This window comes from Bactrocera dorsalis, chromosome 5, assembly GCF_023373825.1.
Source record: "Bactrocera dorsalis isolate Fly_Bdor chromosome 5, ASM2337382v1, whole genome shotgun sequence".
NCBI lineage: Eukaryota > Metazoa > Arthropoda > Insecta > Diptera > Tephritidae > Bactrocera > Bactrocera dorsalis.
In genome coordinates, this window is record NC_064307.1 from 72,444,036 (window position 1) to 72,471,962 (window position 27,927).

Sequence of the window (27,927 nt, forward strand, 5' to 3'; positions counted from 1 at the left end):
GTAGAAAACCTTACTTTCGCAGAACGACTCAGCTATCCAAAACTAGCTTTCATATTTTCATCAATTTTGTTGGATCGGGTTTCTGCTCTGTTTAGACAAGTAGAGAGTAGCTTTTAGCATTACCTGGCGTTTTATTATAAACTATGCTTTTGTAGAACTGAAACCTAAGGCGCTAATGCCCAGAACTTTCTTTTCCATAACCACCGAACTTGAAATCAATTGCCCGGCAGTTCTTAAAGAGGTCTTCTAATCTACTTAGACGCTTCTTAGCGTCTACAACCATTATTATATAGTAATGAAACGCCATCATATTTTTATCTTTAACCTTTCTTTTTTACAATTATGAATGCGCCTAAAAGACATCTACAAAAGCAAGAGCAAAACTCATTTATAACTTCGAGCATAAAAGCCTGCTTCCGCAAACAAACGCAGACAAAACTTACAAACTCACATAGCTCTCTTTATCAAAAGCTATCAAAGTCGGAGTACAGTCAAAGCGGGTCAAATTGTTTTGCGGTAATTGGGTAAAAGTAACGCGGCTTTAGATCTTTTACTCTAATATAATTTGATTGACCGCAAAGTAAACGAACAGCGCAAGCAAAGGCCACACCAGTAAGCGGAGACTGTGAAGACAAGGAAACGAAAGTAAAAACACATAAAAGCATACAAAAGCGAAGTTACTTTTGTGGTAATGTGGCAGACGACAGGATGTGAGCGGACTGATAAGAAGCTCAAGCGGTCAGACTGACGGGCGTCACAGCTTATAACAAAGACTACGTGTAAAGACTTAGAGCGTAGAGTATGGGTGTGCGACAAAACAGCGTCGCCACTGATAGGCATCTCACAAGGAAGTTACAATGCTTGCTAAATTAACAGCGTAAAAGTGTAGCGAGTATATCCAATAAAAGAGTCCAAGTCAGCGGCACCTTTGTGGTCAAAACAATGTAATGAATGAGACGGAAGTATCACAGTCAAATGTAATTGTGTGATTGCATGGCGTAGTTGTTGGTGCTTTCAGTGGGGTTGGTGTCAGTAACTTTAGATTTTGAGTTACGCAGTAACATAATATTGTACGTGTTTTTTAAATGCGATATAGTTTTTGATTATATATGTTGCCTAGTTGAAGGCGATTTGCTAGTATAATATATATATTTCGGTGATTCATTTATAGGAGAAGTTGAAGCTTCACAAAACTTGAAAGTTTACACAAAAAAAATAAACTGTTAAATACGTTTTTTAAAGTGGGTATGAATTCGGTTAAGTTATAAGGTATAGGATGAGGAGGTACTGTGGATGTCGTAATTGAAGTTCAAAGCGAATCGTTCAAAGCCGTATTCAATTTGGATTAGTCGATCGACGATAAGCCCGATTAACGATCAGCTGTTATACTTGTATGCGTTCTTCAGTCTGTATTTTTTCTGATAATTAAAATTCATCAGCTGGTTTCTATTTTATCAACGCTCACAACCAAACTTGCGACCAGGACAACAACCCGCGGAGTTTCCAGTTTCAAGCGGATTTTAATAAATTGATCTCCATTAGCGCTTTAATAGACCAAAGGTCGGTTAATTGATCAATTAACTCCTGTGCTTAAAGGCTATAAGGCAGATAACGGTGGAGAAAAAAGAGAATAAAAAGAAAAGAGGAGAGAAGAAGGGAGAACTAAAGTGCACTCGAAAATGGCAGAATATTTAGATATTTATATAAACAACTATAAGTTTTACATTACAAAAATCTAATTAAATCATTAACAGCCACATTAGACCTCATTCGAAGAAGCAATCCTTACAAAATATATTGATGTGACTTTTTTGGTTGTTCTAAAGCCGAGAAATTTCATTTAAAAAGCACATATGCATATATCAACCTTATCGTCTTACATTTTTTAGCAAAAAAGTGTAATTTTGTTCATAATTTTTTTTTTGCTTCTATTTTGAAAATCTGCTAAATTAAAGACCTCTAACCTCAAAAAATTGAGAAAAATGTTATTTATTTGTCAACAGTATTCTGCTGCAAAAAAAGTTAATTAACTGGATGATAAGCAGCTAACAAAAGCTGTTATTTTTTTTCGTTTTTGCGCCACAAAATCCCATAAATTTAGGCCAGTAATTTATTTTAACAAATTTAACATAAATTAGTCGCAAATAAATCATAACAAACGAGTGGAAAGCTGTCAAGTATAGTTTGAGACACAAAAAAAACAGCAAACATATGCATTTCAATTTAAATTTGCTTTGTTATAAAAATTTAATTACTCAAATTAATGCAATTATTCATAGCACATACATTTTGTTTGGTTGAATTGGAAAAAAATTGAAATAAATTAAAAAAAAAAAAATCAATTAAAAAAAATTAAATAAATACATTTTTTTATAAGTATTTGCTCAGCAGCAAACTTAGTTCTAGTGAAAAACGGGAAAAATTAAAAAAAATATATATATACATACATATGTATATATATGTAAACAAAAGTGTCGGCGTAAATTTATTGATTTTTCGCTACAAATCTAGTTCCCTGCCCACATTTGTTGTTCTACATGTATTTATGTATGTCTTTGTGTGTAGGCGGCTTAATCTGCAAATGCGATTATTATCACAATAAACAATTTAAAATGCGATTTGTTTGTTTAATTGAGTAGAATCTGCGGTTTGACAGTCGCACTGTGACGATGCGTCAAAGCGCCGCAATGATGCGTGAGAAAAACAAGTGGATTACAACAAAAATAAACACGAAAATGAAAACAATAAAATTATAAAAGTAACAAAACAGCGAAATTTACGGAAAAGTAAAACATGACGCTAAACAACAGTTAGAAAATTAGTGCAGGCATTGAGAAAGCAAAAATATCGCTGATTTTCGAAATTGATTTGGTGGAACTCTTATACGGTAAACTAAAAGTAAAAAGTATAATTAAAAAATTTAATTTTGATTACGATAATTATATATACTGCAGATATAGGGAACATATATGTATATACAGTAATATATGTATATATATTTAAAACAAAGTAGTCTACTCTCGACTACCTGTTACCCAGCAGCGAAACAAATTTTATATTTCCAAAAACCAAAAAAAAAAGACCACACAAATAACAACAGCAACTCCAGCGCTTTGTGCAAAGTAATGAAAAAATTCACACTCATTAATTTGCCGCGCAATTTCAATAAAAAATCGAATTTGTTTTAAAGCATTTGGCGCGCCTACACTACACTAATTTCAATAGGCGCGTTCAAATTGCAATTTTTTCACAATTCTTTTTTGTATATAACTTTATCAGTTATCGCACACATAAATGTATATTACATATAGTGCATTGCTGGCTTTTTCGCCATATCACTTTTAAACAAATATTAGCTTGATAAATTAAAAAACGAAAATGACTAAATCATTGCAATCAATTTCACTCACTTTTTAATTTGTATTTTTTCGTTTTTTTCTGTTTAATTCATTGGCATTGTTTATTTTACTATTAGCTTTGGCGATAAATGCAATTTGTGGCTAACAGCGCTCTAGAGACTTTTTAATATAGTTAATGGAACTGCAGACGCACATGCTCTCCCGCCAACTAGTTTTCATTTAGATGCGTTTTTAATTAATTGCGCTTTAATTTTTGCTAAAAAAATATAGATAGGCATATATGTATTAGGGTAGACAAAAAAAAACTCTGCTTAGTACTCTGAAAAACAACTCTGGATTAATGATTGTGTCGTAAAATATTGATGAAATCAGCTTTTAAAAAAAATCTCTAAATTTATGAATTTAGAAAACAACACAAAATTTAAAAGATTTCAAATATAATAGGAATACACCGGATTTTTTATTGTTTCAGCAACTTATACGAAGTTCCAAGTTTCTCCAAGAAATGAAATTTTTGTAGTAATAAACTCGTAAATAAACAGATAATCAAGTGACACACAGTAACCAACTGGATGAGATGGAATATATAACCTATGTATAGGTTAGTTTCTGCAAATATGACAGACTAATTAGACACTCATACTTGTAGACCAGTTTTGGTCCCTTGCGATACTAGATGGAGTTCCCTTCCGAATGGATGACTACTCTATCCATTCTGCGCTTGGCGTGGATATCAACAGACTCTGGGGCCTCACTAAACATAACTTCCACTATCTCATCGACCTTTACAACGACATACGATTTGAAAACTAAATTCAGAATTTTAAAATTATGAACAAAGTCTTACATCTTTTTGTTCATAGCAGCATATAGCCCTTCTTTATAAAAGGACAGGACAAAGGGTCTTACTGTTTGAAGGTCAGCAAAGAAATAAAGGAATAGACTATGTAAGCCACAAAATTTGCTTTGAGTAGGACTATATGATGGATTATGCAATCATGTGCGAAGGAAACTGTTCTGATTCGCTTTCTGACTTCAAAAAATACTGGAAACTAAATGTTAAATATTTTTTATTTTTCTTCTCCTTGACCACCGCTTTATATATCTAATGATACTATAGGGTGATTTTTTAAGAGCTTGATAACTTTTTTTAAAAAAAAACGCATAAAATTTGCAAAATCTCATCGGTTCTTTATTTGAAACGTTAGATTGGTTCATGACATTTACTTTTTGAAGATAATTTCATTTAAATGTTGACCGCGGCTGCGTCTTAGGTGGTCCATTCGGAAAGTCCAATTTTGGGCAACTTTTTCGAGCATTTCGGCCGGAATAGCCCGAATTTCTTCGGAAATGTTGTCTTCCAAAGCTGGAATAGTTGCTGGCTTATTTCTGTAGACTTTAGACTTGACGTAGCCCCACAAAAAATAGTCTAAAGGCGTTAAATCGCATGATCTTGGTGGCCAACTTACGGGTCCATTTCTTGAGATGAATTGTTGTCCGAAGTTTTCCCTCAAAATGGCCATAGAATCGCGAGCTGTGTGGCATGTAGCGCCATCTTGTTGAAACCACATGTCAACCAAGTTCAGTTCTTCCATTTTTGGCAACAAAAAGTTTGTTAGCATCGAACGATAGCGATCGCCATTCACCGTAACGTTGCGTCCAACAGCATCTTTGAAAAAATACGGTCCAATGATTCCACCAGCGTACAAACCACACCAAACAGTGCATTTTTCGGGATGCATGGGCAGTTCTTGAACGGCTTCTGGTTGCTCTTCACCCCAAATGCGGCAATTTTGCTTATTTACGTAGCCATTCAACCAGATATGAGCCTCATCGCTGAACAAAATTTGTCGATAAAAAAGAAAAGAACCGAACACTGATTTTGGTAATAAAATTCAATGATTTGCAAGCGTTGCTCGTTAGTAAGTCTATTCATGATGAAATGTCAAAGCATACTGAGCATCTTTCTCTTTGACACCATGTCTGAAATCCCACGTGATCTGTCAAATACCAATGCATGAAAATCCTAACCTCAAAAAAATCACCCTTTATTTATCACACTGTGAACTAATTTGTAAGCTTCCCCCACGCACAAAAAAGAATATATATAAGTAATTTTAACAAAAAAAAAAATCGAAAAATACAACAACAACAAAAGCAGCGGTAAGTAGTAAACAAGATAAATGGAAAACAATGTCAACGGTCCCATTTGAGATACGTGTAATTAATTATCTGCATAAATTTTCTGCGTTAATACTTTGTGCAAACAAAAACATGTATATTAATACATAAAGGTATGTGCATGAAATTGCACATACTATATAAATATACATATATGTATGTATATAAATACAAATAAAATTTTCCTTTTTGTTTTTGTAATAATAATTATTTTTTTGTAATAACACATTTGCACACACACATACAAACGCTGACCAACGCTGTTGTTGTTTTACGCTTTTACTCTTGCCGTTGTTATTGTTGTTGCAACAATGCATTTTACTGGCAAATTTCAACTGGCAAAATATGCTTTCAAGTTAATGCGTTCGAGTCATAAATAAATTGGCGCATAAATATGCGGGCGAGCGCATATTTCACATGCCACACATGCACCTGCACACATGCACACAAGCGCTAGATTACTTTACACACACACATGATTGCAATGGCAAAGGCAAATAAAAGCGCAGTGCGCTAGGAATATGCGTTAAATTAATATTTGACTGAAATAGTTTGCATTTTTAAATCAACTAAAATAACTGTAAAGCAGTTGTGGCCACTTTCCCCTAGTAACAGTGTAGCTTTCTGATTTCTGTTATTTTCTGTCGCGCAAAAAAAATTGTTTGACAAGGCGTGTTTAAATTAAAACTACACACCGTCGGTCGGTAAATTTATTTTTAATCAAATAAACTAGTAATTTGTAGCAAATGAAATTATTCACTGCTTCGAGAAAGTGACGCTAGAAAAAAAGCTGGAAAAAAATCCGAAAAAAGTGACAACAAAAACGAGCAAAACATAACTGTATACATTCACACGGCGGAAAAAGCGTAAATAAATTTGCATTATTGTACATAATAGTACATTTCAATAGTAAATATAGATATTGTAGGAGAATAAATAAAAAATAATAATAAAAATAAAAAAGACGTTAACCTTGGCTGCAGCGCAGCTATAATACCCTTTATAGTTAGTTGCATTTTCTGCATATCTTTTAGAATAAAAGTTTATAAAAACAAATTTTCCCTCATTTTTTTCGCTCAGTTTGTATGGCAGCTATATGCTATAGTGAACTGATCTGAAGAATTTCTACAGAGGTAGCACTATAGTCATAAAAGAAGTTCTAGGCCAAATTTCGTGAAGATACCTTGTCAAATAAAAAAGCTTTCCATACAAGGATTAGATTTTAATCCTTCAGTTTATATGGCAGCCATATGTTATAGTAGTCTGATATGAACAAATCGCTCGGAGGTTATGGCGTAGCCAAATTCAATAATTTATGCCGAATTTTGTGAAGATAACTCATCAAAAGAAAACGTTTTCTATACAAGGACATGTATCTGAACATACACTTTGTATGGCAACTATTTGCTATAGTATCCCGATCGCAACAATTTTCTTGGAGATTGTAGCATAACTTTCAGCAATAATCTGTGCGAATTTTCATTAAGATATCTTATCACATAAAAAAGTTTTTCATACAAGTACCTTTATCTGAATGTTCTGTTTGTTTGGCAGCTATATGCTACATTGCTCCAATATCAATAAATCCGACAAATGAGCAGCTTCTGGTTGAGAAAAAGACGTATGCAAAAGATCATACTGATATCTCGCAAACTACGTGACTTATGTGCGTGTAAATGCAGTGCACTTTGTGGCAAACTTAGCATAACCTCAGGGGTATATTTATTTGAAGCACTGCAACAGCCAAACAGCATTAAAAATATAATGCAAAGTTCATTTGTGCGCTTACATTTTATATCGCATTATAATACTCTTTATTTTCTTTCACTCACTCATCTGTATTTATTTTTTTTTATTTTCCTTTTTTACGCAGCGCCATCATTTGTTATAATTAACATGGCAAAAACTTAAAATTTCAAAAAAAAAATAACAAATAACCAAATGGCAGAAACAATGGTGTGTGTTATGGCTTTTTTTCTGCAGTTAATTTTTAATAATTGCTCATTGGCGCATAATTTAAATGAATTGCCAATATAATTCTCTACGCTTCGCTGCTCGTTAAACAACTCAACAAAACAAATGCAACAAAGCGAAAAAGCAAATGGGAAATAAAACATAATCAATGGCTAGAGAAGTATATGCAAAAAAATTAAAAAAACAAAGAAATAAAAAAAAAATTAAGAAAAAAGTAAAAACAATTAATACGAGCCATTAAGATACAGGGTGACTCATATGAATTTTTTATGTGATAAAAGACTAAGAGGGCAATTAAAAGCTGTAGATTATATCTAATCATATGTAATCTATAAATAATTACAATAATTATTATAATAATAACCAGTACTTCTCCACCCTAAAGAGATTTAAGATCTGTACCGTATTCCTTGATATTAAAATGGGAAGCCTTAGAACTTTTAAGTCATCAGAATATGTTCTTAAAAATTAACTAGTTTGAATAATGACAAAGAATGTACCAGTTATTGACTCTTTATGAGAAAATTTGACTCTTCTAAAATTTATGAGTGAAATAGATTGCTTTCGCAGTATGCTTTGTGAACTTTTGAGTATGGGGCAGGATCTTTGAGAAAATTACTGAACTTTCAGCAGAACAAGAGATGTAAAAGAAAATATTTTAAATTTTTTGGAGTAAAAAATTCTGTTCATGACCACTTTTAGAGCTTTTATGAGTATAAAAAATTATCATATTCCAATCTTCATATAAAATTATCATTTCTGAATCACCCTATTTATCTGCAACGCTAATTCGCTGTATATTTTACGACCTCATAAAATCAGTTTAAAAAGTAAAGGATTATTTTATCATAATTTTAGCGACTCAATAAAAACCTCGAATTCTTAAAAAAATATTTTTATTTGCCTATGATTTATAATCCCTTATTTACCACAAGCGTTGAAGGAAAAAATGTTGTAAGGCGAGCTAAACTGTGTTATTGTGGAGCACTAAAAGAGCAAGAGCACAGATTAATTGAACTTAAAGCTGGCTTTGGAATTTGTATGTGAGAATTTCAATGTTAAAGTTACTAAGCTGAGCTAATGGAAATGTGATTAAAGCGGTATTTATTTTGATCATCTTGTGTTGAAAAATCCAAATCTGTTTGAAAAAAATTCAGCTTTTTGGAGACAAGTGGAGAAAAAACGCGTTTCGTACCCAAAATATACATCAAAATCATTCGAAAGGCGTAGCGAGAGATGTCGAGCTGTCTGGCCATCTCTCCAACACTTGCCTAATAATTTTCAAGCGTCATATCCTTCATATTGTGCACTTAACTAACATTTTCATCAGTTGAAGAGGTCGAAGCTCGTCCAGAACGAGGCATTCTTTCAACGATCTCTCGATCTGTGATGATGATTCAATTCATCATTGTTGTCTTATTAAGCGCAATTAAAATTTGACTTCCGTCATTTAGCAGTAGTTATGACAAACATTACAAGCTGCTTTATATTTTCAGGCGTGTGAAATCGCATGAAATTAATATGCATAAAATTATCATGAAATTAATAAATCAAATACACACAAAAAAAAGAAAATTTTAATGAGCTTTAAAATTTATAACGACTACTTTCCTATTAAGCTGTGAGCTTGAAGTCACGCGCATGCAGCCGCAACAACATGTTAGTGCATTAACTTTTGAAAATGAATATTAAAAGTATTTATTGCGACGAGAAGCATATTTCACAATTTGCAATTAAAGCCATCGGGGGTAAAGGGTGACAACAACGTGCTTGGCTGGCAGCTAAAAAGTGCAATGGCACCGCATTGGCAATGTATAATCCTGTCAACAACATACTCATGATGTGTGGCAAGCGATAAGTGCTGTTCGGAGCAGCGCGCTGCGGCGTGGGCTGTTGCAGAACAAGCTGTTGAGGTGAAAGTGCTGCTGATTGTTAATGAGTTGGTAGGTTAACAATATAAATATGTGTTTTGGGAGAGCATGTGGATGAAACAAGGTGTCCCAAAATTAGTCTTCCAATTATCTATCTAATCTCAATTTTTATAAAACGAAAACTATTTATTTTTTAGGTGGCAACTCTAAAAATGAAGGTTTGCTAAAATCAATATTTTGATACCAATATTTATATAATACTTTGTGAATTAAAAATTGGTTTGAGAAAATTATTTTAAATTTTCGCATAGGTGGCAACGCTGTATAAATATTAGTTTATTAAATAAAACACCAAGTATTTTTAATTAGTACCAAAATATTTGCGTTATTTATTTTATAAAAGGTTTGGGCTACCATTTTCGAAAAAGTGGCAACTCTTTTTCAACCTAAACATATTTCCGACATAATTTATGTGTTTATTGTGTTATTTAATAGTATTTTCAATTACTGCCAAAAATCCTTTATTTTTTGTAATACAAGTTCAATTTGCAATATTTGATTAGGTGGCAACTCTTGTGAAAAATATTTTTGACATAATTTATAATATACCATCTTCGCTATTTATCATCATTTTGGGGCTAGTTTACACAAAAAGTGTATTTATTTTAAGTTTCTATTTCACAAATAGATAGCAACCCTTTTTTAAAACCAATTATTATCATTTCGATGTGATAATAACCTGGAAATATTGCTTCAAAACTGTATTTAGTAGGGAAACTGTAAAATAAACTAAATTAATTTATACACATCTGGCAACTCTCTGCTAAAAAAATATTGAAAATACCATATTTTGCTATAAATTCAAAACTTAATCAAATTTTTTTTGATATTTTCAAAAATTCACCACCACTGAAAGTTTAATTTTACTAATGTCTCATCCCAAAGGCTTATATGTACATATGTATATCAAAAAGGAAGTCATAATAACCAATTGTTTATACATTTGCATATTTGCATACATATGTACACACCAAAAAAGACACATACATGTGTACCTCGTAAATATGTAAATATGAAATATATATAGATGAAGGGCATTTAACTCTAATGACCTGTCAGACAATTTGCAATTGATATGCAATTAAATGTGAATCAGACTCCGCAGCATATCGAACACGCCACACACACACTAATACTTTTTTCCAAGCAAAGCCTGTCTGCTGTATTTAAAAGCTGTCTATTCAAAAAAAATATATGGTATATCGTTGCTTACTGCTTGCCAATTTGTTGCGGCATTAGTGGCAAGCAATAGCAACAACAATAACAATAGTTGCGACTACAACAAATCTACTCTCTACAGCAATGCAAAAGAACTGTTAGTTTCACACAAAACCGTTGCTCAGAGCATTTTTACATTTATCAAGTGAACGCAAGTGCTACTACTAATGGTTACGTATACGCCGTGGCATACCCAAACGCATATAAGAGCTTAACCCAAGTCAAAAAAATGCATTAGCGCCACTTTTGTGCATTAAATGCCACAAATTTTATTAAACTACTTGAAACACAATTGGAAAGTTCGTTTGCTTTTCTATTTTTTTTTTTTCATTTTTGCATTTCTCTACTGAAAACCAAGAATGGCGCCTGCAAGTATGCTTCATTATCATTTTATCTCCGCGCGTGGTGTGAAAAAATCCACCGCATAAGCCATGAAAGTTCTAGCTAACGACTAATACACACACGCACACACATAAACACTGCAATTGTGAAATATAAATGCCAATTTAACAGCTTGAGTTGGAAAAAACTCGGCGCATACTCGACACAGCTGTGTGATTTTTTGTGTATCGTGACGACTTATGTGGTTATTCTTGTTGTAGTCGCATATTTTCCACTTCTCACTTATTTACATACATTTGTAGCGCTCATTTACACTCATATCCATTTTTTTATTTTTGTGTTTTTTCTTTTTGTTGCCAACGCGCACTTACGTTCTTATATACCAAATACAAATGTATATTTGTATGCATGTGGTGCTTTAGATACGATACGGTACATATTACATATTTGCCATGCAAATGTGCGCGGCAAGCAATAAAACACGGAAATTTGTTGCCTTCAATCAATTTGCAATTATCCATTTGCCAATGCGTTTAACCTTTATTTTGCGCTTTATTTGTTTGCTTTTAACTGTTCTATTGGTATTTCAGTTAAAAACAACATATGAGAGCAAATAAAAATGGAAAAATGCGTTAAACAGAGCTTTATATACAAATGTATGTGTGTGTGGCTTATTTTATATCCAACTCGTGCATAAATTTCGAGCCACACACGTCTAAAAGTGAAAATATGACGCGTCCTAAGCCCGTAGCTTAAAATTAAGCCACAAGCATAATAAATTTGTATGGAAGAAAAATCTGAAAATACCATTTTTCGAGCTTTGTACCCACTTAGCCGTTTATTATTTCAATATACCAAATATTGATATTTTAGAAGCGGAAGTTTATATGAAAAACAATAGAAAATTATAAATTTTATGCCAAGAACTATTTTCAGTGGCTTGAGTCTTGCTAGTTTTACGCTAGATGGCGCTATGGTGTAATGTTTATAGAAATATTTATTAGGGGGTCAATTGAAAAGTCTCCGGCTTACCAAAATAATACACATTTTTTTGGCAATTAAACACAGTTCTCTTCAGGGGATTATACCATACCATAGGTACGATTTCTTCTTTGCTCAAAATAGGCCTCACACTCGGCGATCACCTCTTCATTCGACGAAAATTTCTTCCCAGCGAGCGTTCTTTTCAGATCTGAGAACAGAAAATAGCCGCTGAAGGCCCGATCTGAAGAGTACGGTGAGCACGGAAGCAATGCAAGGTCCAATTAAAGGGTTTTTGTCATCGCTTTCACTGACTTGTAACCTTTCCAGCCGACTTTTGCTTTTTTCCACGCATTGGATCGGGTTCAAAGCATGCAGTCCACTCAAAAGATTGCCGATTAGACTTCGGAGTGAGCTGATGGAGCCATGTTTCATCCATTGTCATATGTCAATGTTAAAAAATCGGGTTTATTACGCTTGAATATCTTCAAACATTGAATTGAATCGTCAATTCGTTGTACTGGTTCGAAAGTTAGTTCTCGCGGTACCCACCTTGTACAGAGCTTTCTCATACCGAAATCTTCGTGAATGGTATGATGCGTACTTTAGGATTAACTAAATTATTTTGTGGACTTTTTTGATGGTTTCCCTGGTGAAGAACGTTTTTTGGGTGTCCACTGCGTCCACTGTCTTCGGGGCTCATTTCACCACGTCTTAACCTAGCATACCAATTCTTGATGGTTGATTCTTCTGGATCAATGTCCGGAGATTCATCACGAAGTCAAATTTATATTACATATCAGCCAAATATTTTGCTTACCACTTCAAGCAAATACCCAAGAAATCAGAATCGCCCAGCGGCACTTACAACATGCTACGCTTGTATGCTTTTTGAATAAATCTTAACTTTTATTTGTTCTCTTCGAATTGCATATTTTAATTATTTTGTGTTTTCTCTTTTCAATTTATTTATTACCGACTTATTTTTCTTTTATTATTAATAATACGTACGTAATAATATAATTTCATACTTTATACAAAAGAAAAAACTTTAAAACGCACTTATTTAGTAGTTAAACAACTTAAGTTTATATATTTAGGTGTAAGTATATATAAGTATTGTATCTTTTAATTCACATTTTCGCTTATGTCTTAAGTGTGTCGAGTGAGTCGAGCTTTGCTATTTTAATGCTATGTCTATTATTAGTTTCTTCAGTGTATATTTGCTGTTTCATAAGTCCACACACTCTCTCTCTCTTTCGCGCTCGTTCAGCTATGCAACTCTCCACTCACTCTACTTCCCTGCTAGCTTTCTTTCACACTCGCTTGCGCTTCACGTATTATAAATAGGAACTAAAAAGCGAATAATTAGTAGCTTGTTTTGCATTACAAATACAACACTGCGTGTGTTGGTGTTTGAGTTTTGTAAAAATTATATTTTTTAGTTATAAAAAAGATAGTAAAATTTATTTTGAAAATAATTTAATTAAAAATATTTTTTTTTCAGTGTCAATGCTTTATTTCTTTTAAATAAAATTATTAAAATTTATTGCATTTGTAAAGCTAGCGTATGCAGCACTAATATACATATTTACAATACGAAAATATTTCACACACGAAATTTGTTGTACAAAAATTATTTAAATGTGTAGTTTAGTATTATTTGTGTAATTAAATTAAAATTTTATTAAGTGTAATTAGTTACTTTGCTATCAATTCGTTGCTTGCGAATATTTTATTTTCCATTCTCATTCTCTTCTTGCTATTCACAGATTTGCTTAGTAATTTATAAGTTTCATTAAGTTATTTTTACATATGCGAACACACACACACAGCAATTGAGTGAAAAAAAATAAAATTTAATTAAGTTTATATAGTTTTTTTAAGTTTTGAAAACTTTAAGAAAAATAAATTCAAGCGAAAGACGAAGAAAATCATAAATTTTGCTTTGCAATGTGATTCTTTTAGACTTTTCATTTTTTTCAGCAGACATTTTGCTCTAAGCTCCCTCTCAAGTTATCGCTTTTCAATATTATTTAAACTGAAGTACTTGGAAGCATACTTTTTCATTTTGAAGGAAACTATTTTTTGGCATAATGAAGGATATATATTGTACGCTAATAGTTTCACAACGAAATAGAAACATCATAATTTTGTTTGAAAATCTTTTTAAAAATAAAAAAACAAAAACCTTGCCTACAGTTAGGCGTAGCACGGAATTTTAGCTAAGTCGCACACCTCATATAAACCAACAAAATTTTTCTACACTTTTAGAAAATGAAAATTTTGCCTACTATTAGGCGAAGACTAATAATATAGTCCAATATATATAACAAAATATATAAAACAAAAATATAACAAAAAATTGATTGGTCTCATTGTGGAGAGGAAAAGGGTGAAGTAGCTAAGTCGCACACCTCAAAAAAAACAACCATTACATACCATTAGGCGAAAACTTAAACTATCACCTAGGAACTTCAGCAAAGTCGCACACCACAAATCCGGTAAAAAAAAAATAGCTACAGATCTATTAAGCGACACAGAAAAGCGTTGGAATACTCTAAAGTGCATGAGCTTATCGGTACGAGAACATAACAAGTACTTTCAGAAAAAGAGAAAAGTTCAGAAATGGTACCATATCTAATCTTTTTAAACGTGTTAATAGTATTTTATAGAGCGAAATAGTTTTGGGACATAGATATAAAATATATTTTACGCTACTGACTTTACTTCGAAAAAAGAAACGTCATAACTTTGTTCGAAAACCCGCTTCCATATAAATGAAAAATGAAAATATTGCCTACAATTAGGCACAGTAAAGAATTCTAGCTAAGTCGCACACCTCAAATATACCAAGAAAATGATTGTTCTCTTTAAGAGTATAAAAATGATGTCAGTAGTTAGGAGCAGTAAAGAATTTAAGCTAAGGCAAACCAGAAATCTGCTGAAAAAATAAACGCCTACTTTAAAGTTTGAAAAGTATATGGCTAGAGATCAACAATTTCTTTAACATTTTTAGGACAGAAAAATAGCAAAGAACTATTTTTTTCTAAATGACCCAGAAAAGCGTTGAAACATAGTATAGTCTATTACGAAATCAGAAAATATTATTTTAATGTTATCTCCTAGACAGAATTTCACATTAATGGCAGGTTTGGTTTTGGCTTCTCGGGTTTGATTCAATAAAAAACGAAATAAATTATTCTGCTTTTAAACTCATAAAAAAACGCAGGAAAAAGTTGTTGATTGATAACTAAAATTTCGTCACTTCAAAATAATATTATTTCAGCGATAATTAGTTCATTTCACTACAGAACATTTTCTTGCGTGTGAGGAAAACTTCGTTTCTGAGTTGTTAATAGAAAAACGTACCAGTAAAAATATTTATAGAATTTTTAAAATAGTAATAACTCAAACTAAAAATATCAAAAGCCAACATTAAAACCAAATTTACTTAGCAATAATTGTTATTTATTAATATTACTTTTGTATATGTTATACTTTTTTAATGCAGTTATTAATTACTGAAGCGTTAAAATGGCTGCTACAGTATACAAAATTAATTCCCAGAAATTCTTGAACTACCAAAAAAACTTATAAATGTGATTTTTAAAAACTCTAGAAGAATTTTTTGTAGAATTTATAAATTTAACTGAAATGCTTGGCGCATTGGCCACAAATATGCGCATGTGGGCAAGCCGCAGCAATTGCGCTTTCTCAGTTAGCTAAAAAAATGTTCACTATTTTTAAGCGCAATATTTGCGCATTTTATACATTTTTTTATAATTTTTTTGTTTCCTTTTTTTTTTGTTTTGTGTGCATATTTATTTTCTCACATTTTTAGCAGCATTTTTGTGGCTTAACTCACGTTGCGCGTATGCGTGTGTTTGTTTTTACAGTTCGTCTAGCAGTTAACTAATTAAATTATTTTCAAGTGCGGAATTATGCGTGCTTTTTGCCTATTTTGTTTGTCTTTTTTATGGCAAACATTTATTTGTGCTTTCACAAGCGAAAAATAAATAAACCACATAAAAATATAAAGCGCTTCGACAATGCAAATGAATTATTTAAAAGCATTTGCGTTGACTGGCGGAAAAAAGTGAAAATTAGCTTAGCGGAAAGTAGCGAAGGTTTTAAAGTTATGTGCGCAATGCTTAGTAGAATTTAGTAACATGAAAATTTAATTTAAAAGGAAAACCATAGGTAACTGCTAGCACTTAACAGGCTATAACTGTGCTATATGACCAATATAATTTTAAATTTCTATTTAGACGCCTGTTTGTATGTTAATGATGTCATGTAAATGAACTTCTGTAACGCAATTTCTTGATATCACTTTAAAAATATTTTTAACAGCATTTATGATTTTTTACTCTACATACAATATTAATTAAAATGAAGACAAAAATGTTTTTCGATTTTTTTAAAGTAAATTTGAAAAATTAGATTTTTCTTAAGCTAAAAATATAATTTAGAATACTATGAACATATGTCAGAAGAGTAGCAGATTTATTTCTGAAGTCTGCTATTGAAAGCATGCGAAATTAAATCAATTTTGAATATCTAAAGTTCAGCTGGTGTTACGCCTAAAAGTAGGCTAGGCAAAATATAGTAATAATATTGAACTGAAAGTACTGTTATATTTATAACTTTTGTATTTCTGACATTTCAAGTGGAAAAAGCTTGTAAAAGTGATAATAATATTATTAAAGTGGTTAAATGCCAAAAAATATGCTAAGCAAAAATATTAACACCGTGTATTGAAACTATAGTAGTTTCCAAATACCTAGTTGTGAACATAGTTATAGAATTAGTTTTTATATCTTCAACAATGGCACAAAACAAAGGTATGAAAAGTTTATTGAGAAAATAAGACGAAAAAATTGTATTTTAAACGCCAAAAAGTATGCTACGCGAAAAAATTTACAAGGCGTGTATTGGTAGTACGGCAATTTTCATACACCTAGAACTCAATTATAATTTCGGGCTTTATGTTTAATATTCAGTATCAGAATTGGAGCATGAAAACAAAATCACAAAATATATTTTTCATTTGTTGAGCAGTGTAATCAAGCACTAAAATATTTAATCAAATTCAGCTAATTGTTGTAAAAATGTCTTTGTTAAAATATCACTGTTTTATTGAGCCAATCCCAAAGATATGCTATTATTTTAAATGCTGCCTACCTTTAGGCGAAGTCAACGAATTTCGTAACATAAAAAAAAATCGCATTTCTCAACCATATTTTGAAATTTAGAAATAATGAAAGCACTAAAAAATTTAAATATATTTTTTTAACTTTTTAAACATTTCTTTGCTTAAAAAATTACTGTTGAGTTGTGCCCATCCCAAAGATATGCTATTATTTTAAATGTTGCCTACATTTAGGTGAAGTCATCGTATAAAATATCGCACTTTCGAAGCATATTTCCAAAACTAAAAATATTATGGATAATATTTCTACATATGTGACATGTGACGTATTAAAAAAAAAATAATATATTTAAACAACTTGCATAATCAGAAATTGAATTGAACTGCTAACTCTGACAACTGTTCTTAGCTCAATTCTTCAATATAGTACATTTGACTTAAAAAAAATTGAAAATATTTAATTTCGAGAAACCAATCATAGTCTACCAAAAAATTATTACATATTCTGATATTTTAGTAAAAATTTGAAGCGTGATTCGAGAACAACAAATATTAATCCCAAAAGTATGCAATTACTTTTAACATTGCCTACCTTTAAGCGCTGTTAACGAATTTTTTTATTACGCCACAAAATAGCACTTTTGAAGCATGATTCGAGAACTACAAATATTATGGCTATCTGTTGTATTGTTATTTGAGGGATTTGAAAAATTTTCAATATGAAATTTTTGCGAAATGAAAATGTCCTTTCCTGAAAAAACCGACAGCGAACAAAACTTATAAAAATAATTAAAATTTTAAAGCTACTTTGATGAAAAATTAAATATATAAGAAATAACTAAATTTTTGCAGCCTCTATAACCAAGAAATATAAAATAAACAATAACTAGATATTTAAAGCCTCTGAGTCAAAAACTAAAAATATGAAGAACATGAAGCTTATTTAGTCAAGAATGAAAAATTCAAAAGTCTCTGAGTCAAAAATTAAAAAAAAATATGAAAAACCTTTAAATAATTGAAGCTTCTGAGTCAAATATAAAAAATATGAAAAATAATTTAATGTATAAATCTTCGTCTTAATTTAACATTAAGTTTTGCAAATGCTTTTTAAATTGTGATTTCCTAAAAAAAATTATTTTTCATTTCACACCCTTTCTCTCTATTATTAAAATTACCAACACCTCATGCAATGTGTTTGCTCAACTGCAAAATATCGCTTCCCTAAAAATTTTGCCAAATTAAATGAGAAAACAATATTTTTTAATTTTGTTTAAGCGCCAATAATAGATTCTCAACTTTATTTTGCATTTTTCACTTATTTTAAAATTTTTTTAGTTGTCTTTGTGTTTTTCATTTTGTTTGTTAATAATTAGTATTTATAAGAAACTTAAACGTAATAACTAATTTTATCAGTCTATTTAACAATTTTAATTTTTTATATTTAAATTTTCAAACTTTATCGTTTTGCTATATTGAAGTCCAAAAAGAAATCAAATATCTTTAAATATTTACACGCATATACAAATACAATAAACACGCACGCACACACACAAGCACACTTATTAACCGCTATATGGTAAATACTAATGCTAGTGAAAATCATTTGTTGTATTTCATCTTATTTTGTTCAGTTGCCTGCCTCGCTTTGCTAAGTGCTTAGTTGTTAAGTAATAATTTAAGTTTAATTTCATAATTATAATTTAAGTAACTAGAACTAGTTAGCGGTTTTACGTAGTTTGTTTGTTTGCTTTGTTTTGTGTTTGTTTTGTTGCTTTTTTCTGTTCTGTTTTTAGTTCGCTAGTTTTGCTTTTGGTTTGCTACTTTTTACAAAGTCTCATATTTGTGCGAGTCGCTTCAACACATGCCACTGCCTAAGCGTGCCACAGCAAGTGTCCTGAACAATTCACATACACTGCCCACATACAAGAACTACTAGTTGCCTGACTGCCTGCATACGCATATGCGCACACACACACACACATTTGTATATGTGTGCGCTTGCAGGCGTTTAATTAAATTCACTGGTTGCACAGTCTGTCTCTGGCGCTTTGACGCGCTTTACATTTTTAACACTAACCCATACACACGAGCACAATTTGAAGCACTTGCTGACACATATACACACGCACGCATACACACTTAAAAATACATAGAAATTTTCATTGCGTTTGCTAGGCAATTGGTTCGGGGCGCGCTTACACATTCAAGCAGACCGCCATGCGTGTTTTACCGCCCGCAATGCCGCCACCCAAATCCAGTTGTTGTTACGCCCACAGTGGCCCATTCAGTGCCGCGCTCTCGTTCAGCGATAAACTGGATTCGTAGTGTGCCAGCTGCTCGGTTGGTTGGCGATTGCCGCTACCCGCTGAGCTGGTGCTGTTATTGCTGCTGTTGGTGACGCTGCTGCTGCGTTCGCTGTTGTTGCTGCTATTGCTGCTGCACGTGGTCGCAGACGCAGCCAGCGCCGGCGTTGGCGCCGCTGTTGAAGTGGCTAGCTCCTTTGGCGCGCCGCTGCTCGCGGTGCCACAGCGACAGCTGATGCCGTCATCACTGGCGGCAGACGCGTGCTTGCGCGCGCCACAATTGCATGGTTTCTTGCAATTATAGCTGTTGTAGCAAGCGCCAGTGAGTGTGCCGTTAGGCGGCGCTGTGAAATTGGATGAGAAGCTGGGATGTAGACCACCTTTAGTGACGCGTTTCTGTGTGCCGACAGTGCAGTTGTCGCAATTGTTGCTGGCGCTAAGCTTCTGCTTGGCGTAGTCGACGCTGTCGTAGGTAGGCGCGTTGCCACCACCGCCGCCCACATGGCCATTGCTCAGCGTACCCAAATAAGCGGGCACCGCGTACTCGTGCTGCTGATGCGCGCGGAGGTGGTGATGATGATCGAGCGTTTTGGCGCCACCGCCGAGCCCAATGCCACACATACCGCTGCCGGCGCCGCCGATGTTATTCAGCAAATCATTTTTATGCATTTTGTGCGAGAGCTCATTGAGTGTGTTGAACTTGCAGGCAGCAGTGGCGGTAGGTATGGGCGCATAGCCGCGCGCGCCAACGCCGCAATCATTGATGGTTGCATAGTTGTTGCAGTCGGAGTAGTGCGCCTTATCAACGCCAATGCCTGCACCGCTGAGGTGTCCATTTGGCAGACCAACGCCACCACCAACGGTGCTGTTGCCGCCTGCGGGCTGGTATTCGTGCGCTGAAGCGTAAATGTTCACGGCCGAGCGCGTGGCCAGACAATTGGCGGTGATTGGTCGCTTACGTATGTGCGGCAGTGCGATGCGTAGCTTTTGCCAGAATTTTTTATCATCCCATTCCAGGCAGGTGCTCGTACGCAAGTAATGACGCATATCCATGTCGATGTCGCGTTGCGGCAAATCACCGTAGAGTATGAAGACCAGACGTTTGCGCCGCTTCACCATCTCGTGCAATGCTGATTTATATTCGAAACGTGTCCATTCGTTGTAGAGGAAATTCTTCGATAACACGACCACAAACTGCTTGGCGCTCTCCGCGGCCTCGATGATGGCATCCGTTACGTACGCATTGATATTCACATCACGATAATGCAAACACAAGCGATAGCCGATGTCATGTTCCAGCGTCTGTGCCAATATTTGATTAACGAAGTGCTCATCCTGTAAGCTGTAAGCAAAGTATGCGTCACACAGACGATCTTTGTCCAACGACTCGACGAAACCGTGCGCATTGCGGCCTGCATAACACATGTTGAGCAGACAATTGGTATGTGCCCACAGTTTGAGCTCGTGGCGGTAGCAGAAGATGCCCAAGATGAGCACGAAGAAGCCGACAAAGGCACATGTGGCGATTAAGAGCAGCGGCAGTAGATGTTCGATTTCGCTAGCATGTGCATATGTGGTGACCTCATCGCCACGTAGCGTACACTTCGTGCCGTTTTTTTCGCGCAGGACACTGGTGGCATTGTTGTAGACACAGGAGACGCGTGCCGCATCGACAATCTTTTCGGCCGTTTGTGCGAGGTAGGTGCGGAAGCGCATCAAGTAGCTGCACTCGCAGCTCCACTGATTGTCTGCGAGTCCAATCTCGACTAAGTATGGGTTGAGTGCCAACTGCCAGACCTCGAAGTGCACCAGCCGATTGCCGTCCAAACGCAGCACTTCCAACTTACGTAAAGCCTCAAAACTGCCATTGCCAACACTGGCTATGCGGTTGTTTTGTAGGTAGAGTTCGCGCAGGTTCTCCAGATTGCTGAACTCATCGCCACGCACCTCGGCGATGTGATTGTCCTCGAGATGCAGCACCAACAGCCTACGGAGACCGCTGAAGGTTGTGTTATGCAGTGAATGTACATTCGAGTTGTTGACGAAGAGTACAGCGAGATTTTTGCGTCCCAAGAAGGTGTGCCCTGGCAGCTCAGCAAAATTGTTGCCATCGATGTACAACTCGGTGGTGTCCATGGGCACCTTGCGTGGCATTTGCGTGTAGCCAGCGCCAGAGCATTCCACAATATTCGTCGACCACGTTTGGTCGTGGAAACAAGTACAATTTGTGGGGCAGGTCATCTCGCAGTCGCAAGCGTCGAACTCACAGCAATGGCAGACCGCGAAGCAATGTGTCTTGTAAGTGCATAGGAAATGCTTGGGCTCCGCATCGATGAGTGGTATGTAAGCGCGTTCGCGGTTATTCAGCAGTTTGCAATAGATGGTCTCCAAGTCCATAATACGCGGATACTGTCGCGACTTAATGTGGTTAATCTTCTGCAGCCAATCGATGTTGCAGTCGCATGTGAAAGGATTGCCGCCAATGTAGAACTCAGGCAGCGAACGCAGTTCATGTACGGGCAGTATGCGTAACGATTTGATGTCCAGCGTGCTGATCTGATTGGCATAGAGATCGACGCGCGTCAAATTGGACTTATGCATGAAAGTGTCCGGATCGACGATGTGTATGAGGTTGTCGTTGAGGAAAAGTAATTCGATAGAGTTCGGTATAGAGGAGGGCGAAATGCGTTGTATTTGATTGAAACTCGCATCCAAAGTCTGCAGACGTATTTGCGTGTCGAGGCTGAAACGATTGGAGAGCTCGCCCAAACGGTTCTTATGCAGATCCAGCCATTGCAGCGTATTGGGCACGTGCGCGTAGTCAAAGTGCTCCAAACGATTATCTGAGATATTCAGCCAGAGTAAGGAAGGCATATTGCTGAACAACCCGTTGATCTCGCTTAAGTCGTTACCATCCAAACGTATCGCTTGTATGCTCGAGGTCATCTCAAAGGCGCCAGGCTCCACAACGCCAATGCGATTACGTGCGAGATTGAGTATCTGCAAGCTCGGAAGATCCTTGAAAGCATTCATTGTGATATTCTCCAAAAAGTTGCCAATTAAGCGGAGACCATAAAGATTACCCAAGCCCTTGAAGGCGTTATCCTCCAGCACAGTAATCATATTCTCACCAAGATCCACCGTGCGTAGCAAACGCATGTTTCTCAATGCTAAGGGTACTGTCTTCAACTGATTGCCATTCAAATTGAGATCTTGTAGTGAGCTACAATTGCGAAAGGCCTCAGGATGCACGCCAATCAAAGCATTATTGTCCAAAGAGAGCAGTGATAACACATAGAGCCCATTGAGCGCATAAGCATCCAAGTATTTGAGACGATTATGTGAGAGCAAAAGTGTGTGTAGATTATTCATGGGCGCAAATGTATCGGCGGCGACATTCTCCAGCTGATTGTGACGTAGATTCAAGATCTGTAGTGTGTAGAGATCAGTGAAGATCTCCGGTTCGAGTTTGGTGAGTTTATTGTGCGCCAAATTGAGTAATACCAGACGTATCAGACCCACAAATGTGCTACGATCGATCCAAGTTGAGGTGATCTGATTGTGTGACAGATCAAGCGCTTGCAATTGATCGAGATTGGAGAAAAGTTTAGGTGAGAGCACGCTAATCGAGTTGTTTTGCAAGTATACCTCCTGTATTGTGCCAGCTTGCTCGGTGAAGAGTTCGGAAGGCAAGGCGACAATTTTATTCGAACTGAGGTTGAGTATTTGCAGATTCTTGAGACCACTCAGCGCCTTATCCGCGATCATGGAGATCTCATTGTTGTTCACTTGCAGCACACGCAAACGGCGCAACGTGCCAAAACCGTTGGCCGGTAGCAAGACAAAATGATTGTAAGACACATCTAGTATCTCCAAATCTAAATTGCAACTGGTGTTGCTAGCGTTGCTGCCAGTTTGCTGACGCCTCGTCGACACTTCAGGCGTTGCTGCGGTGGAGTGTTCCGTATTAGCCGCTTGTTCACGTGTGCGTTCACGAAAACCCAACTCATTCACATCCTGTAAACGATTCTCGCTCATATTCAGCGATGACAAACCGCTCAACGCACAAAAGATGTTATCCGGCAAGGACCAAATATTATTCGATGACAAATCCAAACGTTCCAAATTTTTGGCCACCGCGAAGGCATCGGCTTCAATGTCGAAATTGATCGTGGGCCAGAGTATATTATTGGTGCGCACTGTCAGATTGCGTAACTGTGCCAAACCCTCCAGCACATGTCGATTGAACTTGGCCAACTTGCAGTATTGGATGGAGAGCTCCTGCAGACGCACCAAATGCGCAAAGGAGCGCGCCTCCAGCGAGCTCTTCGCCATAATTTCATCGTTGCACAAGACATGCAACGCCACCGTATGCTCGGCGGGTATCACACTGAAATTGGTCGTATCGAATTCGCTATTGACCGTACGCAGATTGCAGGTGAGCGCTATCTCTGGATTATCCGGCCCGGCCGCGGGCAAAAAATGGCAATCATCGGGCGCATCATAGCGTGGATCCTGCGCTGCAGTGCCGGCAAGCATGCCGCCTGCGAGACCCGGCTGCAGATTGGCGCCGCCATAATGTGTCGCCGTAGGCGGTTGTGGCAACTGTGAATTGGTCACGCCCGCCTCGCCCATAATGGCGTTGGAGTGTTGCTGATGCTGCTGCGCTTGCTGTGACTGCTGTTTGCTATTGCTCGCATGCAGCTGCTGCTGTTGATGTTGTTGCTGCTGCTGCTGCTGCAAGCTGGGCGCTTGTTGCATCAACTGCTGTTGCTGCTGCATATTGCCGCCAGCTATGAGCGTTAGCAGCACGGTGATGACTAGTGTGGCATGTTGGTAGAATTTTTGTGTACTTTGTTGTTTTTGTAAATAGTAGTTGGCCATTGTGTAAGAATTTAATTAAACAGTGCGGTGCAATTAAAAATTAAATAGGATGTTGCAAGTAGTGGTGTTGTTGGTGTGTGTTAAATGTGGTTTAATTTATGGCCTCAATTGCTTGCAGTTATAGTTTCAAATGTTGTTTTGCGCATTGTTGTGCGTTTTTAACATTTACTATACACTTTTAGTTGCACACATAACGCGATACTTGCCACAAGGCGATGTAGAGTTAATATTTTTTAATAATAAATGTGCGCTTGTTGGCTGCAATTTGCATTGTTTTTATGTTAATGTGCATTACTTAAGCATACGTGCAACATGGCTTGCAACACGAACGTGCAACATGACGTTTTTGGTATTGGAATTAATTACTTTTCGTTTTGTGTATTTATTGTAGGCTTTACGTAGTATTTCAATTATTATTTTTATTTTATTTAATTTTTTCAACTTTAAATTTATAATAATTTTTATAAATTTTACTTTTTTAATTTGTTTTTTAACGCAATTTTTACAGTCATTTATTTACAAAATTTATATTTTTTGCTTAAATTGACCTTTTTATATTTTTGTTGTATTTTTACAATTTTTTTCAAACAACTGTATGAACTTTCCTTATTTTCCACGCGAGTTTCACTCAGCTTTTCGTTTCGTTAAAGTTCGTTCGCCACAAATCCTTGTGTTTTTCGCTTGATTTTTCACGAAGTATTTTTCGACTTTAATTTTGGCTCTGCCACTCGCTCGTTCATTCGCCCACAAAAGCACCAAAAAGCCAGTACAAAACCGTGCAACACACAGCTAAATGCTTAGACTTCGGCGTTTGCTCCTTCGTGTCGTACTTTTGGCGACTAGCGCTGCCTGTATGCGTCTATTTTAGTCCTCTGACCGTTATTTGCTATTTTCGGCATACACCAGCGTTCGTTTAGTTCGTAAAATTTGCACAAAAACACATACAATGTACACGCGGTGCACTTGCCACAAGGCTTGTGTAGTATACTTTTTCCGGAAATATATACACTTGACCGCTGCCAATCAATTGTGTTCGTTTTGCTGGCTTTCCGCCACTGCCGCACTGTTAAGTATACACATTTAATCAAATCAAATTAAATGCTAATAAATTTTCATTTGTGTTGCAAGTGTTGTGCACTCGCGGCGTGGCATTTATGAGAGTTCCAATTTGTGGATACCAAATAATAGGCAACGCGCACTTCGGCTGCTCGGCTACTGTCACGGCTGCTGTGCGTTTATCACGTGAAGTAAGCGCTTTCTTGTTGTAATTTGTTGTTAAGTAAAGACGCGCCCGTAAAATTTTGTCAGTTGCACACAATTATTATTTAGTTGCAATATTTTCGTAAACTAAATAAAATTCACACACTTTTCTTTTATTTTATTATTCGATTAACTTATTTTATGTTTCTTCTTCTTGAGCAACGCGCTGGCACTTCACTGTATTCCAATTGTATTTTATATGTGCGAATAATGTTGCTTTTGCTCTGCGCGTTCGTTTCAAAAACACTTAACACTAACGTTTACGTGTCCTGCACATTGGCATTCTAATCGAAGACTGAACTGCTCGACGCACTGAGGCAACCTTTTATAGTACAAAGTAGCAGAGTCACAAAGTTACTGAGTGCCAGCGCATTGTGCCATGCCGAAGAGCGGTAGCAGAGTTGTGCGTGTGGTTTTTGTTACGCCGCTCGCCACAACGGCACTGCATAGCTGGCATGCCCACGGGCTGTATGCCTATTGGAGTTGCGTTGCGTTGCTGGTCGTGAGCGTCAGCTGTGCGTACAAAATCAAGCAGGGAGTGTTTAAATTAATAATAGAGAGCGGGCAATGTGCAGAGAGTGAGCGTTAATGCGGCTCGGAGCGCAACGTCTTTGGTAAATTTTTATGGCAAAAGGACTTTGTGAGGATACTGGCAGTATAGCGGCATGCTGCTGGCCACTTTTAGTAGGAAAATGGTAGAGATATTTTTACTGAACTGCGCTCAGAGCAAGAGAGTAGAAAACCTAATACTAGATATGAAAGCATGTTCTTACTTTCAAGGCATTTTCGGCGCAGTTTTTATGGCGCCAATTCGAATTTTTATAAAGAATTTATTTCTATCATTTGAGTTTAATTTTTGTTATTTTTTATAAAAAATTTTAATAAAAAATTTGAAAAACAAAAAAATAATAATTAAACGTAAATATTAAATATTTTTAAACAAATATTTTTCATAGACATATTCGAATTATTTTGATATCTAAAATAAAGATATTCAAAAAATACCTTTCGAAGTAAATTATGTTTAAGTACTTATTGGTACTTTACTTAAATTAATACTGAAAAATAATAACAAATTTTAAGTAACTAATGAATTTCAGTTTAATTTTTTAAATTTAATTAAAATATATTAATTAAGTTTATTATATAATAATTTAATTTTAATTAAAATAAAAAATTTTAATTAACTCATTATTACAATTTAATTGTCTTAACTGAGTCTAAATGAAATTAATAAAAAAATTTAAATTAACTAATTAATTAAAAATTAAAGTACCTAATTAAGTAATTTATATAATTTTTTTATATTAATTAAGAATAAATTAAGTCTGACATTAAAGTTAAATTAAATTAAAATTAATTAATTTGCTAATTAATTTTTTCTTAAAGACTAAAATTTAAATTAAATTAAAGTAAAATTAATTGAAATAAAATTGAAATTTAATTTAAAGATAAAATTTAAATCAGACTAAAAATAAAATAAAATTTTTTTGAAATTAAATTTAACAGTAAATTTAAAATTAAAAGCTAATTAAAATTAAATTTAATTAAAATTAATTAATTAAATAAATTAAAAGCCTTTTACAAGACAACAAGACCCCCCATAATGATTTATCAGACAATCAACTCGTATCTGAACATAAACTAAGCTCCTTTCCAAGCTCGATATTGTTCAAAGCCACTCAACAAATGACACGAAACGTCAAGTCGTCGTCGGTCAAAGCATACAATTTTTGAATTTTCCATAATCACTCTTTAATTTCTCACACTCTTGTTTATAAGGACATACAGTAATTAATAGCATTCTCAGAATTACTAACCACACGCGAACACGATTGCTTGAGTTATTACATTTCTGATCAAAGACCAATACTTTGTGCGACAATTTTGCACAATTCAATATTGCAAAGCAATGGAAAATGATAACTATAATTAAAAAATGATTTCCACGAAATTGCTAATACCCAGGCTCATACAAACAAACCCCTTAAAATGAAATATAACAACAACGCCTAATTAACTAGCAATCTAGGAGCATTATGTACAATAATACGGTGTGTGTGTATGTATGCCTGCTTAACAAAGAAATTCTTTAACTGAAGAAAATTTTTTACGTTCATATTTGCTCCACAAATGCGCTCAGCTATAAAGCTGCCAGCGAGAGTAAAAGAAATTTCCCAAAACTAGACGGAGACTAAAAAACTGGGAAATTTTACCTCAAAGACACTTTTAGGCTCAACATTCAAATAAAACTGAGCAGTATATGGAGCGCTATTTTCGTGTGCGCGCTCTTTTCCCTCTCTCTCTCTCTGAAAATATAAAATTTTATTCAACAATTT

The 27,927-nt window shown here is 35.1% G+C and overlaps 1 protein-coding gene and 1 long non-coding RNA gene across 2 annotated transcripts in view; both read right to left on the minus strand.

The window, feature by feature from the left end:
* The window catches only part of LOC109579767 (uncharacterized), a 106,746-nt gene that overhangs the window by 35,892 nt on the left and 42,927 nt on the right, over window positions 1–27,927 (minus strand). The gene's annotated exons all lie outside the window — the stretch shown is intronic.
* Window positions 17,519–25,936, minus strand: LOC125775297 (toll-like receptor 6). Its single transcript, XM_049457374.1, has one exon. It carries the CDS (start codon window positions 24,326–24,328, stop codon window positions 19,406–19,408), a length of 4,923 nt encoding a protein of 1,640 aa, XP_049313331.1. The 5' UTR covers window positions 24,329–25,936; the 3' UTR covers window positions 17,519–19,405.

Coding starts and splice junctions, on each gene's coding strand:
- LOC125775297 (XM_049457374.1), bottom strand. CDS start 24,328: ATGGCCAACTACTATTTACAAAAACAACAAAGTACACAAAAATTCTAC.